Source organism: Cyanistes caeruleus, unplaced genomic scaffold (genome assembly GCF_971803275.1).
Source record: "Cyanistes caeruleus unplaced genomic scaffold, bCyaCae1.hap1.1 HAP1_SCAFFOLD_89, whole genome shotgun sequence".
Taxonomy (NCBI): Eukaryota; Metazoa; Chordata; class Aves; order Passeriformes; family Paridae; genus Cyanistes; species Cyanistes caeruleus.
This window is the reverse complement of record NW_028255894.1, coordinates 207,245-222,899: the sequence shown is the minus strand read 5'-3', so window position 1 is coordinate 222,899 and position 15,655 is coordinate 207,245. Positions and strand designations below refer to the sequence as shown.

Below are 15,655 nucleotides of genomic sequence, written 5' to 3'. Positions count from 1 at the left end.
CCCGGCAGGACAGGGGGTGCGAGGCCACCAACAAAGAGGGGAGAAGGAGAAGCAGCAGCAGCTCTTTGTGGGTGATGGCAAAATTCCCTTCTCCCCACCGCAGCAGCTCTGCACCCAATGTGTCCTTCTCTGAAGCTGAAGAAAGCCCACCAAACTGTCCCCACCCTCCTTTTTTCCTGCCCCCTTCCCCTCCTGGGCCTGGCCAAACTCTTTGTCTTTTGCCAAGCACCCACCAAATACCCACAGTTAGTGTCTTAATCCCTCTTAGCATAAACATTACCAATTAAATAAATGCAACTTCATGTTTAATTGCAGAAGTGGAAAAAATGTTCCAGAATTCTATAACTATTTTGAAAACTATGTTATTAATATGGAAAAAGGGAAGAAACATTTGGGGATTACTTCCTACTAAAATAATTCTAAATGTTTCAAAAAATTTCTAATTTTTAAAAATAAAAAATAAAGATAACAAGGTGGGTTTCCCAAGCCTGACTGCTGCTTGCCCAGCCAAGGCTGTGGCCAGCCAAGCAGCTGTGCCAGTGCTGGTGGTACCAGCCAGACCCCAGAGCAGAAGCCCAAAGGTGTTGCTCAAGCTCTGCCTTGGCAGGAGGGTCCTGCCTTCAGTCCTGTCCAGACACCAGGGCCAGCACTTTCAGGGACAGAGGGTCCTGTTCTGGGTGGTGGCCGCACAGCAATAAGCTGATAACTCAGCGTTGGCAAGGAAAACAGACACTGGCTTGGAGATGCAGGAAGAGAGGTGCAGTTCTCCCTGACTGAGTGTAGTGATTTACATTCACACTGTTATAAATGCATATCATATTATTGGCTTTTTGCAAATATTATAAGGAACGTTATATGTATAAGATTAGAAAATCTAGCTGTATTAATATGGTTTCCTTTATTTCTGTTATTGATGAAACCTAGAAGTAGTGGTATAATACATATATGTTAAGCTTTGGCATAGTATTAAAACAAAATCTACTTTAGTTTGTATAACCCAAAGACTGCAAAAGATAGCTGAAGATGCCCCCTACATTCAGAAACTATCTTATCCAGATGAAGACAGCAGTGACCAGAACTCTGGGGGAGGAATTTATTGCATTTCTGTTATCAGGAAATGTAAATCTCATTGGCGCCAAGAAGATTGATCTATTGGGAAGGGGGCAAGAGAAAACTAAACAGAAGAACACCAAAGATCCTAAGAAGAATGTATGAATATGCATGAGAATATATGGATATGTAGTAGGATTCTGTTTTTAAGGGACAATTCTTTGCCAGTAAGGTGTGCTCTCTTGGCTGAATGCAGAGACACCCAGCTGTATCTGTATACTTTACTTTATTTTTAGCTTCTGGTTATCTTTTCATTAAACCTTTAAATTCTATAAGAAAAATATGTGAACCTCATTTTTCACAACACTGAGCTGTTTGGCCGGACATCTGGAGGTGCAGAGGCGCTCCTGTAGAGAAAGAAAGTGGCTGAGGCCCCCAGCTGCTGCTGGCACACAGGGACCCTCCTGCACAGCAGGGCCCAGAGCTGCCAAGGCTCCCCAGCACGGCTGGAGCTGCTGGCACAGCTTGGCCCAGCTGGACAGCTGCCCCTCAAGGCCCTGGCGAGCAGGGGATGGCTCTGGGCAGGGTCCCTGGCCAGGAGCGGGCCCCAGAGCACCTCTGCCTTTCAAGGGCAATCTCGTCCCCGCTCTTTCTCCTGCCCACCTTGCTTTGCCTCTGCCCGCTGCTCCTGGGGCTGCTCTTGGCCAGGCAGCCTCAGTGGCAGCCAGCACTGGCTGCAGCCCCAGCGGGCTCCCCAGGACAAGGCCCAGCAATTAAGAGGCCAATGGAAGCCCTGGGCAGCAGCAGAACTCTCAGCAGAGTTATTTGGACAACCAAGGACTATCCACAGGTCTACAGCAGCCTCACTGGGAATATTTCTATTCTACAATAACTTTCAAAAGAAGCTGTTTGAGGGAAAGATGAACGAAACACTCACTGTTTTCTCTTGCAGGCATACCAGATTCCAACACCGCATAAAATGAAGAAATGCACCAAACAAAGCAGGCCTGCCATTAATTCTAGCCAACAGCGTGTTCCTTGACAGAAACCTCTTCTGATGCCCTTCTGGGAATTGGGAACACGTGTTGTGCTGGCTGCATCTGTGGGAGCAATGGGCAGCGTGAGGCCTGTGCTGTGCTCCACTGCTGAGCTGGCAGCACGGTGGGTATGTCCAGGATATTCCCTGTTTCCCTCAGAGCTGGGGCCTGCAGGCACCTTGGCACCCCTTGGCACAGGCTGTGCCACCCAATAAAACCCAGAAAGCTGAGAGGAGAACCCAGGGACAGCGCAGCTGCTTGGGCAGTGGCTCCTTCCAGGGACACGGGCCAAACCCATCCCTGAGCAGCCACTGCCACCCCTGACCCTCCCTGCTCTGTGACAGCTCCCCCAGCCCAAGGGGACAGAGCCAGGCCCTGTCAGGGGCCAGTGCAGCCCCTGCCCAGTTGGGAGCCAGGGCTGGCTGTGGCCCTGGGCTCGTGGCAGGGCTCCTGCTCAGGGCTGCTCCTGTGCCTTGGGCCTCTGGATGCTTAGGGCCGGCTCTGGGAGCAGCTGCAGTGGGATGGACACTGGTGCACGAGTCCCATTTCCCAGGGGCTGGGAATGAGCTCCAGAGGCCTGGAAGCCGAGGCACCTCCAGCTTTGGCTGCTGCCAGGCTCTGCAAGGAGAGGCCCTGTGGGAAGAGCTGCTGGCACACAGCCCCACCGAGGGCTGAGCCCAGCACAGCAATTACCTCCTGTGCCTGGGCCCATGCCTGCAATTGCCTCCCTTCGTTCAGGAAATGCCGCCTTCCATAGAGCCTCTCTGTCCATCCCTTGAGAAAGGAAGAGGCACAGCTGGATCAGATGGAACCATCACATAGCAGGGAAGTGGCCTCTTCAGGAGGCAGTGCTTGTCAAAGACATGGAAGAGGATCAGGAAAAGGCCCAGGCTCTCTCTTGTCCAAACCACCACCTCTCCTGATCTGCTCAGAGACCAGGAAGTTGCAGAGGATCTCAAGGTGTGCATGGGCCATGGTGCAGTTTGGGCAGCCTGTCTGCTGATGCCAAATGCCTTCCTGCAGAGGCTGGGCAGAAACTGCATCCAGGCCAGGCTGGGAAACAGCCCTGCAGGGCTTGAAAGCAGCAGCAGGGCAGCGAGGCTGCCATGGATCCCTTCCCATGGTGCAGGGCATGGCATGTCCAGAGAAAGCCCCTGACTGCAGAGTCTCAGGAAAGGCTGAGGGAAATGCACCCACCACGCCCTGTGAGCAGTTCCTTCTCTATTTCTTTCAGGATATGGTGTGACTCAAGTGGTTCTTTCTGTCCTGTGGCTCTGTTCTTCCCTCTCGGAGGACCTTAACAAAAAATAGTTCCATTTCCCAGGAATGGATCCCAGAAAAGCAATGCTCAGCCTGTGGGTACGGCAGGGACACACCACTCACCCCTGAGATGGGAGCCGGGCTTGCGGGCAGTGATCAGCAAAGGAGCTGGGAAAGTCCTCGTTGCAGACACACCTGTAACTCAACAGCCACAGAAGCTTCTGTCACCTGGTTCCTACCAGGTTGTCAATGATTATTCCTCGATGGGACACTGAGAACATACCTGCAGGAGGCTCCAAGGGCTTCAAAACTTTATCCAGCCAATCTAATGGAGAATCCTTCCTGGGAACCTCATCTGGAAGGGAGCACAGATGAGAACCATTCCATGGTGTGCTGGGATCGCCCTTCTGCCTTAGGGAACTGGGCACTGCCAGGGGGTTGGGTAAGACCATGGGAGCCAGATGTCAGTGGACATGGAGGAAGCTGTAGAGGGGCCTGAAATGCTCTGGGCTGGCTCCTGGTCACTCTCAACACTCTTTCCATGCCCTGTGCAACATCCCTCAAGGGTGGGCACTCCCCAGTAGCAGAGATGTACAGCTCAAGCCTCAGCAGGGCTCAGGCCCAGAGGCACAGCAATTACCTCCTGGGACTGTGCCTGGCATGGCCTCCCTTCCTGCAGCAGAGGCTGCCCATGAGCCACTGCTTCCTCTGGGAAACGCCGCCTTCAGCACAGCCTTTGGGTTCATCTCTGGAGAAAGGAAGAGCCACAGCTGGATCAGATGGAACCATTCCCCACTGGGGAGGTGGCATCTTCAGGAGGCAATGCTTCTCAAAGACTTGGTTAAGGACCAGGATATCATATAAACTTTTGGGATTGGCCAGGGCCCTCCTTTCTCCAAACAGCTGCCATTTCTGATCTACCCGGAGACCAGAGAATTCTACAAGATCTCAGGCTGTGCATGGCCCATGGTGCAGTTTGGACTCCCTGTCAGCTGATACCAAATGCCTTCCTGCAGAGGCTGGGGAGAAGCTGCAGCCAGGCCAGGCTGGGAAACAGCCCTGCAGGGCATGAAAGCAGCAGCAGGGCAGCAAGGCTGCCATGGATCCCTTCCCGCTGTGTTGGGCACTGCGTGTGCAGATGTGCAGAGAAAGTCCCCAGCTGCTGAGTCTCAGGAGAAGGCTGAGGGACATGGACCCACCTTGTCCTTCCTGCAGAATTTTCTTCAGCATTTGCCTCATGGGTTTGGATGGCTCATGGGGTTTCATAACTCCTGTAGCTTTGGTATTTCCTCTTGGAGGACTGTCCTGGGTTGCAGTATATTCTATCACCATCCTCATGTACTGTTGAAACCAGGTGAGGCAGTGCTCCCTGCCTCCCCCCCCCCCCCCCCGGGCTACCTTCTGTTAATGGGCCCATCAATGCCCTGCCCCATGACTCATAGATAACTTCCCCCTGTATTGTCCCCTGTTAATGAGCCCACCACTGCCTTGCTGCATGACTCAGAGATAACTTCCTCCTGGACTGTTTTCTGTTAATGGCTCATCAAGGCCTTATCTCATAACTCACCATCCCATTGTGAGATGCTCCTCCCCGAGGGAGGAGCCAAGCATTCCATACTGGATATAAGCTGAGAATTCGAACACCACAGCAGCCCTTACCTACGGGACTTCCAGAGGACAGGAGCTACTGCTGGACTTTCAGCTGAAGACCAGACCCCCTTTCTTCCAGAGGATCACGCTTCAACAAGACCACCTCATCTGGACGACTACCATCACCCTAACAGGGTTCCAGGCTGTATTCTGACTCTGTCAGTGTTTTTGATATTATTGCATTTATTCTTTTTATCATTTTCCTATTAAATTATAATTCTGACTTGCGATCTCTCACTGGTTTGATTTCAAACTAGTACATATTTTGGCGCCCAACGTGGGGCATTAACCTGAGAGAAAGTCAGAATTGCAATTTCATATTAACAGAAACCTATCCACCATGGTGGTTGGCTTGTCTATATGGGTACTGTATCTTGCTCTCTATATTTTCCCTCACATGGGGAATTACTTGCCTGTTGTATTGCTCCTGTTGAGACCAGGGAATGGTATGAGAATTGCTTTATTGGTTTATTATGCTTATGGCATGATAACCTGTGAGGCAATGAATACCATTCGGAATATATACTCAATTTTGTTTGCTTGTCCTAGTCTGGGCTGCTACATCTGGGACCTTCTCAACAATCGCACCCTGCCCTTGGTGGGAAGAGTGGAGAGTGGTTTCTTCCAGCCTTTCAGGTCAGGCACAGTGGTTTTTAAAAATATTGAGTTCTCTCTGGATGCCAAGGACAGCCTAGTCTTGCTGTTTTGTTTTCTCTGCATGGCCTGCACCATGTACACCATGCTTAGAAACAAAGCACTGTTTGGTGTGGTACAGCGTCTTCTTGAAGAGGAAGAGAAAAGAACCAAGAGCAGAGCAACAGCATCCATGACCACACAGACTGCCACAGAGGAGAAAGGAACCAAGAGCAAAGCCACAGCGTCCGTGTCTACGCAGACTGCCACAGAGGAGAAAGAAACCAAGAGCAAAGCAACAGCATCCGTGTCCACTCAGACTGCCACAGAGGAGAAAGGAACCAAGAGCAAAACAACAGCGTCCATGTCTACGCAGACTACCACAGAGGAGAAAGGAACCAGAAGGGCCATGAGCACCTCCACACAAACAGTCACCGAACCAGAGCAGCCTAAACCGGTAGAAGTTGCCCCCATTCAGAAAAAGAAATCAAAAAGCAAATCAGTCCGCATAGTGACTGATGAGGGTGAGGCAGGACCTTCACACGCAGCGGAGGAGACAGAACCAGAGATTATCACTCGCTCTCTATCCCTAGGTGAGCTGCGTGACCTGCGGAGGGAATTCACCCGCCAGACGAACGAGTCCATCCTAACCTGGCTGCTCCGCATCTGGGACGCTGCAGCAAACGACACCATCCTGGATGGAAGTGAGGCCAGGCAACTGGGATCGCTGTCCCGGGATGTGGTCATTGACCAAGGGATTGGGAGAACCCAAGAAACTCTCAGCCTCTGGAGGCGACTGCTGACAAGTGTAAGGGACAGATACCTCTGCAAAGAAGACCTCCAGGTGCACCAGGGAAAATGGAGCACAATGGAACAGGGTATCCGATGCCTGAGGGAGTTGGCTGTGCTGGAGATCATTTTTGCAGAAGATGAGAGATTTCCTAAGAGCCCAGATGGTGTCCAGTGCACGTCACAGATGTGGCTGAGATTTGCACGGCTTGGACCAGAGATGTACTCCCGTTACCTGGCAACACTGCAATGGAGGGAAGGTGAGGACAGGGTGGGTGTCCTGGCCAATAAACTAAGAATCTACGAGGACACTGTCACTGCCCCGTTTCGCACCCATGTCTCATCTGTGGAAACAAGGCTGGCTGAGCAAGTCCGGAGCTTGATTGAAGAGGGCCATCAGAAACTAAAAAAGGAACTTAAGGAAGAAATTTACCACGTCTCCCCAGAACCAACAAGAGTCTCTGCTATTAGGAGTAGGCATTCCCCAGCCAGGGAGAAAGGATACACCCCACGAGGTAACCTCTGGTTTTTTCTCCAGGAGCATGGAGAAGACATGAGGAAGTGGGATGGAAAACCCACCTCCTCCTTAGCAGCCCGGGTACGTGAACTAAAAAGAGGGACAACTACCACAAGGAGCTCATCTAGAGCCAGCGCCGCTCCGGTCTCTCGTGGCCAGAACATCAGAAGGTATAGAAATGATGATATGAGTGATCCTCTTGAAGAGACATCAAGAGCATATTCACCGGAGGAGAGCAACGTGCACCATGACCAAGATTAGAGGGTCCCTGCCTCTAGCCAGGTAGAGGAGAGGGATAACCGGATCTATTGGACAGTGTGGATCCGATGGCCTGGCACATCTGACCCACAAAGATATACGGCTTTAGTTGATACCGGCGCTCAATGCACTCTAATGCCATCAAGGTATGTGGGAGCGGAACCCATTTCTATTTCTGGGGTGACAGGGGGATCCCAGGAGCTCACGGTACTGGAAGCTGAAGTGAGTTTAACTGGGAATGAGTGGCAGAAACACCCCATCGTGACTGGTCCAGAGGCCCCATGCATCCTCGGCATAGATTACCTCAGGAACGGGTACTTCAAAGACCCAAAAGGTTATCGCTGGGCTTTTGGGATAGCTGCTCTAGAGACAGAAGGCATCAGACAACTGAGTACCTTGCCTGGTCTCTCAGACAACCCTTCTGCTGTGGGACTACTGAGAGTTGAAGAACAACAGGTACCAATTGCCAGAGCAACAGTGCACCGTCGGCAATACCGCACCGACAGAGACTCTGTGGCCCCCATCCATACGATGATTCGTGAGCTGGAGAGCCAAGGGGTGGTCAGCAAGGCTCGTTCACCCTTTAACAGCCCCATATGGCCAGTGCGTAAGTCCAGTGGAGAATGGAGACTGACGGTGGATTACCGTGGACTGAATGAAGTCACGCCACCACTGAGTGCAGCCGTACCAGACATGCTAGAGCTTCAGTATGAGCTGGAATCCAAGGCAGCAAAGTGGTACGCGACCATTGATATTGCAAATGCGTTTTTCTCCATTCCTCTGGCAGCAGAGTGCAGGCCTCAGTTTGCCTTCACCTGGAGGGGTGTGCAGTATACCTGGAACCGATTGCCCCAGGGGTGAAAGCACAGTCCTACTATCTGCCATGGACTGATCCAGACTGTGCTAGAAAAGGGTGAGGCTCCAGAACACCTGCAGTACATTGATGACATCATTGTGTAGGGGAACACGGCAGCAGAAGTATTTGAGAAGGGACAGAAGATCATCCAGATTCTCCTGAAGGCTGGTTTTGCCATCAAGAAGAGCAAAGTCAAGGGACCTGCCCGGGAGATCCAGTTCCTGGGGGTAAAGTGGCAAGATGGACGGCGTCAGATTCCCACTGAAGTCATCAATAAGATCACTGCGATGTCTCCACCGACCAACAAGAAGGAAACACAAGCTTTCCTAGGTGCCATAGGCTTTTGGAGAATGCACATTCCTGAATATAGCCAGATTGTGAGCCCTCTCTACCTGGTTACCCGCAAGAAGAACAATTTCCATTAGGGCCCTGAACAGCAACAAGCTTTCGCCCAGATCAAGCAGGAAATCGCTCATGCGGTAGCCCTTGGTCCAGTCAGAACGGGGCCAGAAGTGAAAAACGTGCTCTACTCTGCAGCCGGGAACAATGGTCTGTCCTGGAGCCTTTGGCAGAAGGTGCCTGGTGAGACTCGGGGTCGACCACTGGGATTCTGGAGCCGAAGCTACAGAGGATCCGAGGCCAACTACACCCCAACAGAGAAGGAAATTTTAGCCGCCTATGAAGGAGTCCAAGCTGCCTCAGAGGTCATTGGTACTGAAGCGCAGCTGCTTCTGGCACCCCGACTGCCGGTGCTGGGGTGGATGTTCAAGGGAAAGATTCCTTCCACGCATCATGCCACCGATGCTACTTGGAGCAAATGGATTGCCCTCATTACACAGCGTGCCCGTATTGGAAACCTGAACCGCCCTGGGATTCTGGAAATTATAACAAACTGGCCTGAAGGTGAGACTTTTAGATTATCTTCTGAAGAAGAGGAGCAAGTGACACGTGCTGAGGAAGCCCCACCATATAATGAGCTACCGGAGAGTGAAAGACGATATGCCCTCTTCACCGATGGTTCCTGCCGAATTGTAAGCACTAACCGGAAATGGAAAGCTGCTGTATGGAGCCCCACACGACGAGTTGCACAAGCTACCGAGGGAGAGGGTGGATCGAGTCAGGTCGCAGAACTTAAAGCTGTCCAGCTGGCTTTAGATATTGCTGAAAGAGAGAAGTGGCCGAGGCTCTATCTCTACACTGACTCCTGGATGGTAGCTAATGCTCTGTGGGGATGGCTGGATCGCTGGAGAAAAGCCAACTGGCAGCGCAGAGAGAAACCCATCTGGGCCGCTGAGATTTGGCAGGACATCGCCGCTCGGGTGGAGAAGCTGATCGTGAAGGTTCGACACGTGGATGCTCATGTACCCAAAAGTCGGGCTAATGAAGAGCACCGTAACAATGAGCAGGTGGATCGAGCTGCCAAGGTGAAAATATCACAGGTGGATCTGGACTGGCAGCACAAAGGAGAATTATTTTTAGCTCGTTGGGCCCATGATGCCTCTGGTCATCAGGGACGAGATGCAACGTACCGATGAGCTCGTGAGCGAGGGGTGGACCTTACTATGGACAGCATCTCACAGGTTATCCACAACTGCGAGACCTGCGCTGCAATCAAACAGGCCAAGCGGGTGAAGCCTCTGTGGTACGGTAGAAGATGGTCCAAGTACAGGTATGGGGAAGCCTGGCAAATTGACTACATCACCCTTCCCCAAACCCGCCAAGGCAAGCGCTACGTGTTGACCATGGTGGAAGCAACCACTGGATGGCTGGAGACATACCCTGTGCCTCATGCTACTGCCCGGAACACCATCTTAGGCCTGGAAAAGCAAGTCCTTTGGAGACATGGCACCCCTGAGAGAATCGAGTCAGACAACGGGACGCATTTCAAGAACAGCCTCGTAAGTACTTGAGCCAGAGAACATGGAATTGAATGGATCTATCATATCCCTTATCATGCACCAGCTGCTGAGAAAGTTGAACGGTGCAATAGACTACTCAAGACTACCCTAAAAGCACTTAGTGGAGGAACCTTCAAAAATTGAGAAGTGAACTTAGCAAAGGCCACCTGGATGGTTAACACCAGAGGATCCATCAATCGAGCTGGTCCTGCCCAGTCTGAACCCTTGCACACGGTAGATGGAGATAAAGTCCCTGTGGTACACATGAGAGGTATGTTAGGAAAGACTGTTTAGATTAATCCCACCTCAGGCAAGAGCAAACCTATCCGTGGGATTGTCTTCGCTCAAGGACCTGGTTGCACTTGGTGGGTAATGCGGAAAGATGGGGAAACCCGATGTGTGCCACAAGGAGACCTCATTTTAAGTGAGAACTGTGTGTAAGGTTCCATTGTATATATATATATATGTGTGTGTGTGTGTGTGGAGTTTAAGGAAGGTACTGATTTGGAATTATGTAGATGGTAATAGAATAAGGGGTGGATTATGTCCTGGGTTGCAGTATATTCTATCACCATCCTCATGTACTGTTGAAACCAGGTGAGGCAGTGCTCCCTGCCTCCCCCCCCCCCCCCCCGGGCTACCTTCTGTTAATGGGCCCATCAATGCCCTGCCCCATGACTCATAGATAACTTCCCCCTGTATTGTCCCCTGTTAATGAGCCCACCACTGCCTTGCTGCATGACTCAGAGATAACTTCCTCCTGGACTGTTTTCTGTTAATGGCTCATCAAGGCCTTATCTCATAACTCACCATCCCATTGTGAGATGCTCCTCCCCGAGGGAGGAGCCAAGCATTCCATACTGGATATAAGCTGAGAATTCGAACACCACAGCAGCCCTTACCTACGGGACTTCCAGAAGACAGGAGCTACTGCTGGACTTTCAGCTGAAGACCAGACCCCCTTTCTTCCAGAGGATCACGCTTCAACAAGACCACCTCATCTGGACGACTACCATCACCCTAACAGGGTTCCAGGCTGTATTCTGACTCTGTCAGTGTTTTTGATATTATTGCATTTATTCTTTTTTATCATTTTCCTATTAAATTATAATTCTGACTTGCGATCTCTCACTGGTTTGATTTCAAACTAGTACAAGGACCTTAGAGCAAAATAATTCCATTTCCCAGGAATGGATCCCAGAATGCCAATGCTCAGCCTGTGGGGTCAGCAGGGACACACCACTCACCCCTGTGATGGGAGTCAGGCTTGTGTGCAGCAACCAACCCAGGAGCTGGGAGAGTCCTCCCTGCAGACACACCTGTAACTCAACAGCCACAGAAGCTTCTGTCATCTCTTCTGATCTGAACAGGCAGCACTGAGCCTCAGGAGAGGTGAGAGGACCACGCAGGGTGAGGGCACACATGTGCATGGCTCTGTCCTGGCACCTGCAGCGATGCTCTCCTGGCCAAGCCTTGGGCTCTGAGCTGGCAGCTCTCCCAGGGGGAAAGGCCTTCACCTACCCTCACCATCTTCCAGAGCCTCAGTCCTGGGCGTGGGTTGGGAAGCCAGATCACCTTCAGCAAGAGGTTTGGCTGAAAAAAGAGGTAGGACAGAACAGCTCTCGTGGCTCTGTAGGAGACCCTCAGGCTCCCTGGGGCTGGCAAAGGAGCCATGCAAGGCACAGCCCCGGGACACAGCCCTGGGCCCGGCCCCTTCCCTCTCTGCTCTTCTCCGTGGCTGCACAGAGCACATGGAAGGAGACACTGGCATTGCACACGGGAAGAAGATTGACAGCTAAATGCTCCTTCTTCCCACTGGTAGTGACCTGTGGGATCCCTCAGGGCTCTAGAAGGGAGCAGGGCGAGGTTTCTAGAACCCAACAAGCCTGAGATTATTTTAAGAGATATGGCACATGAGTGAGCTCTTGCCACCTTGTCATTTTGTGTTCTGTCAGTAAAGGGAATAGAAGAACTTGCCTCCAGCATTCTCCAAGATATTCAAAGTATCATTCAGTAGCACTTCCAAATAATTGAGGTTGAGTTCCAAATCTAGAAGGGAGCACAGATCAGAACAGTTTCCATGGTGTGCTGAGATCCCCTTCTACCTTAGGGAACCGGGCAGTGCAAGGGAGTCATGCTAAGGCTGTGAGTGCCAGATGTCAGTGGACATGGCCACAGCTGCAGAGGGGCCTGGGGGCTCTGGGCTGGCTCCTGGTCACTCTCCACCCTCTTTGCAGGCCCTGTGCAGCATCCCTGGGAGAGGTGGCTGGAGCAGCCCAGGCCCCACTGGGGCCCTCTCTCTGCCACAGCTGAAAGAATTGTAAAAGCAATGGGGAAGAACTACAGTAGGCAGTGCCACAACTGTCCCTCAGGCCCTCCCTCCCTCCTGCCCACGTTCTGCTGGGACAGCTCTCCCATCCCATAGGGACTGGGCCAGGCTCTTTCAGGATACAGTGGAGCCTTGCCCTCCCCCTCTGCCTATTCCCCACCATGGGCACCCCTTTGCAGCTGCTGCCAGGATTTGGGACCTGTCTCCCATGGAGGGACCCCAGCAGGACTGCTCAGTAGCCAAGTGCCCTGAGCCTGCTGGGGATAATTCCACTGGGCTGTGCCGGTCTTGTCTGGGCTGTGCCTGCACTGCCCAGCAGCAGAGATGTACAGCTCAAGCCTCAGCAGGGCTCAGGCCCAGGGGCACAGCAATTACCTCCTGGGACTGTGCCTGGCATGGCCTCCCTTCCTGCAGCAGAGGCTGCCCATGGGCCACTGCTTCCTCCGGGAAATGCTGCCTTCAGCGCAGCCTCTCCTTCCGTCTCTGGAGAAAGGAAGAGGGATACATGCATCAGGTGAGGCTGTTTGTTCCCCAACATGAAGGTGGCATCTTCAGGAGGCAATAGTTGTCAAAGTTATGGATAAGTTTCAGGAAGGCATCCAAACTTTGGAGCCAGGCCAGCCACATCTACCACAAGACTGGGAAATTGCAGGGGATCTCAGGGTGTGCATGGCCCGTGCTGCAGTTTGGGCTCCCTGACAGCTGATGCCAAATGCCTTTCTGCAGAGGCTGGGGAGAAGCTGCAGCCAGGCCAGGCTGAGAAACAGCCCTGCAGGCTGTGAAAGCAGCAGAGGGGCAGTGAGGCTGACATGGATCCCTTCCTGCTGTGCCAGGCACGGTGTGTCCAGATGTGCAGAGAAAGCCCCCGGCTGCTGAGTCTCAGGAGGAGGCTGAGGGACGTGGACCCACCACGGCGTCTCTCCAGATCACTCAGCCTCTTGTCTCCTGTAGGTTTGTTCCTCCCTCTAGGAGGATCTTAACAGAAAGTATTTCCATTTCAGATGAATGGATCCCACAGAACCAGGGCTCAGCCTGTGGGATCAGCAGGGACACACCACCCACCCCCGCGATGGGAGCTGGGCTTGCGTGTAGCAACCAGAAAAGGAGCTTGAAATGTCCTCGCTGCAGACACACCTGTAACTCAACAGCCACAGCAGCTTCTGTCACCTGGTTCCTGCCACGTTGTCAGTGATTATTCCTTGTTGTGACAGTGAGAACATACCTGCATGGGGCTTCAGAGGCAGAAAATCTTCATGAAGCCAAGCTGCTGGAGAAGCCTTCCTACCACCCTCATCTGGAAGGGTGCACAAATCAGAACCATTCCATGCTGTGCTGGGACCCCCTTCTGCCTTAGGGAACTGGGCACTGCAAGGGGCTCAGGTAAGGCCGTGGGAGCCAGATGTCAATGGACATGGCCAAAGCTGCAGAGGGGCCTGGGGAGCTCTGGGCTGGCTCTGGTCACTCTCCACCCTCTTTGCAGGCCCTGTGCAACATCCCTGGAGGGGCAGTGGGACCAGCCCAGGGCCCCTGAGGCCTCTGTCCCTCCCACAGAGAAAACCCTCCCTAAAGCCCTGGGGAAAACCATCCCCAACACTTCCCAGGGAGAAGGGAGCACTGTCCCAGGAAAGGGAAGCCAGGCCGCCGGCTCACCTGCTCGCCGTGCTCGCCACGGAGCAGCCTGGGCAGCCCTGTCAGGCAGGGCCACTGCCAGGAGGAGCAGGAGGAGGAGGCGCAGAGCAAAGGCCATGGTGCCTTGCCCACTGCCAGTCCTGCAGCTCTTGCTGCCACCACTGTCCTGACACCGCTGTCCCAATGTCAGCACCGCTGCTGCCGCCGCCGCTGCTGCCACAACAGTCGTGGTCAAGGACTGACTGCTCGGTCCTTGTGGTGCTGGGCAACCACGGGGCTCTGGGACCTCTGTGACCTCAGAGCCTGCTGTCACCTCAGCCTGCTGTCACCCCAGAGCCTTCTGTGACCTCATGGCCTTAGATGTCTGCCCCAAGTGTACTCCCATCTGTACTAGAGGACTGCTCTGACTGTGAATCTTTGACTTCATCAAAGGGTCATTGCTAAACAAAACCTTGGTTTTGCCTGCTGACATTGCTGGTCAGGCGCTGTCCCAGGAGATGCTCTTGATGGTTGCCTCTTTTCCTGGGCATGGCACTGGAAGAGGTCCAGGCCCAGGTGATGCCACTGAAGGAAATGTGCCCTCATCCCAGGGACACTCAACACAGACTCCCCCAGCCCCTTGGGGCCCTGCCTCTGGTCACAGCAGCCCCTGCCTGGCTCCTGCCTGCCCACACCAGGGTCAGCCCTGCCTGCTCCTGGACATGGAGCTCAGCCAGGGCTGGTGCTGTGTGGGCTTTGCTGGTGGTACCAGCCAGACACTGGGGTGAGAGCTCCATGTCTTTATTGGAACAGAAGAGCTGTGCTGGGCCCTGCCCTGGCAGGAGGGACCCACCTTCAGTCCAGGCCACAGAGCAGGGCGGGTCCCTTCAGGGACACAGGGCCTTGCTTTGGGTGGTGGCAGCATCTGCACAGCAGCAAGCTGGTAATGCAGCTGTGACAGGGACATCACGTATGGGCATGGAGATGTGAAATGTGTGGTGCAGGTGTCCCTGAGGGAGGTGTTTGGCCTTTCCTGTGAAGCTGCAGAGGGGAACCTGTTGAGAGAGGAGATGGCTGAGGCCCCAGCTGCAGCTGGCACACAGGGACCCTCCTGCACACTGGGAGATTCTCACTGTGCTCAAAGTTTCCCTCTGAAGACTAAGAGCTGAATGTGGATGGGCTTAGCAGCTGATCTGCAGGCCAAACAATTGAGGTAGCAAAAGGAGAAATTGAGAAAATACAAGTTTATCCATAGCAAGGAAGAAAGCAAGGCAGTTAGCATGGAAACCAATAAAAAGGGACATAAGGGGTATTTGCAGTTGTAATAAATGGAATTGGTTCGTGCTAACTAAATTGTAACTGTTATTAAAGTTCTTATTAGAAACAATCAAGAATCAGTGTTACAAAGCAGATGTACCCCTTTGTAGATGTTACATGTCAAAATTAAGGTACAGGATGTAGTTTAGAAGATAAATGGTGTCTCAAGACCAAAATCGCCTTGAGATGGACCAAAATTAGAACAAATTTAGGCATTGGGCCTAAAGATTAGTAAACATAAGGCTAATTAATAGACTTACATAACACAATGCTCAGTATGTATGCACAAACCTGTAAGGTTATCCAAAGGACAACAAGGAAGAAGAGAAGCCTTCACCAAAAGACCACCAAAAGAAGACTGAAGACCCCCTAACAACAACTGAGGCATGTGCCGTGAAGAAAAGTGATGTAAAGTCAGAAAAACTTGAGATAGGAGAGAACTTAGAGGAAACA

General features: G+C 52.5%; 2 protein-coding genes across 6 annotated transcripts in view; both read right to left on the bottom strand.

Annotated features, from left to right (window-relative positions):
- Positions 1-15,655, bottom strand: part of LOC147646604 (uncharacterized) — a 518,783-nt gene that overhangs the window by 398,831 nt on the left and 104,297 nt on the right. The gene's annotated exons all lie outside the window — the stretch shown is intronic.
- Positions 1,320-14,189, bottom strand: LOC111943585 (uncharacterized). Of its 5 annotated transcripts, none has more exons than XM_086873216.1 (14): positions 13,928-14,150; positions 13,412-13,509; positions 12,653-12,760; positions 11,926-11,997; positions 11,470-11,541; positions 11,196-11,267; positions 4,547-10,201; positions 3,988-4,095; positions 3,631-3,702; positions 3,471-3,542; positions 3,285-3,383; positions 2,781-2,861; positions 1,988-2,150; positions 1,320-1,457 (listed from the first exon to the last, which is right to left on the bottom strand). In XM_086873216.1, the coding sequence occupies exons 7-14, from the start codon at positions 4,683-4,685 to the stop codon at positions 1,409-1,411; spliced, it is 783 nt and encodes a 260-aa protein (XP_086729342.1). In that variant the 5' UTR covers positions 4,686-10,201; positions 11,196-11,267; positions 11,470-11,541; positions 11,926-11,997; positions 12,653-12,760; positions 13,412-13,509; positions 13,928-14,150; the 3' UTR covers positions 1,320-1,408. The 5 variants fall into 5 exon arrangements, with proteins under 5 accessions (XP_086729342.1, XP_086729345.1, XP_086729340.1 ...); XM_086873219.1 differs by having other exon boundaries at positions 4,547-10,997; positions 13,500-13,571; positions 13,928-14,148; XM_086873214.1 differs by having other exon boundaries at positions 13,500-13,571; positions 13,928-14,148.

Coding starts and splice junctions, on each gene's coding strand:
- LOC111943585 (XM_086873216.1), bottom strand. CDS start 4,685: ATGAGGATGGTGATAGAATATACTGCAACCCAGGACAGTCCTCCAAGA. Junction 4,096..4,546: donor AATTCTGCAGGAAGGACAAG/GTGGGTCCATGT, acceptor TCCTTTCTCCAG/AGATGAACCCAAAGGCTGTG. Junction 2,862..3,284: donor GGAACTGCTCACAGGGCGTG/GTGGGTGCATTT, acceptor TCCTTTCTCAAG/GGATGGACAGAGAGGCTCTA.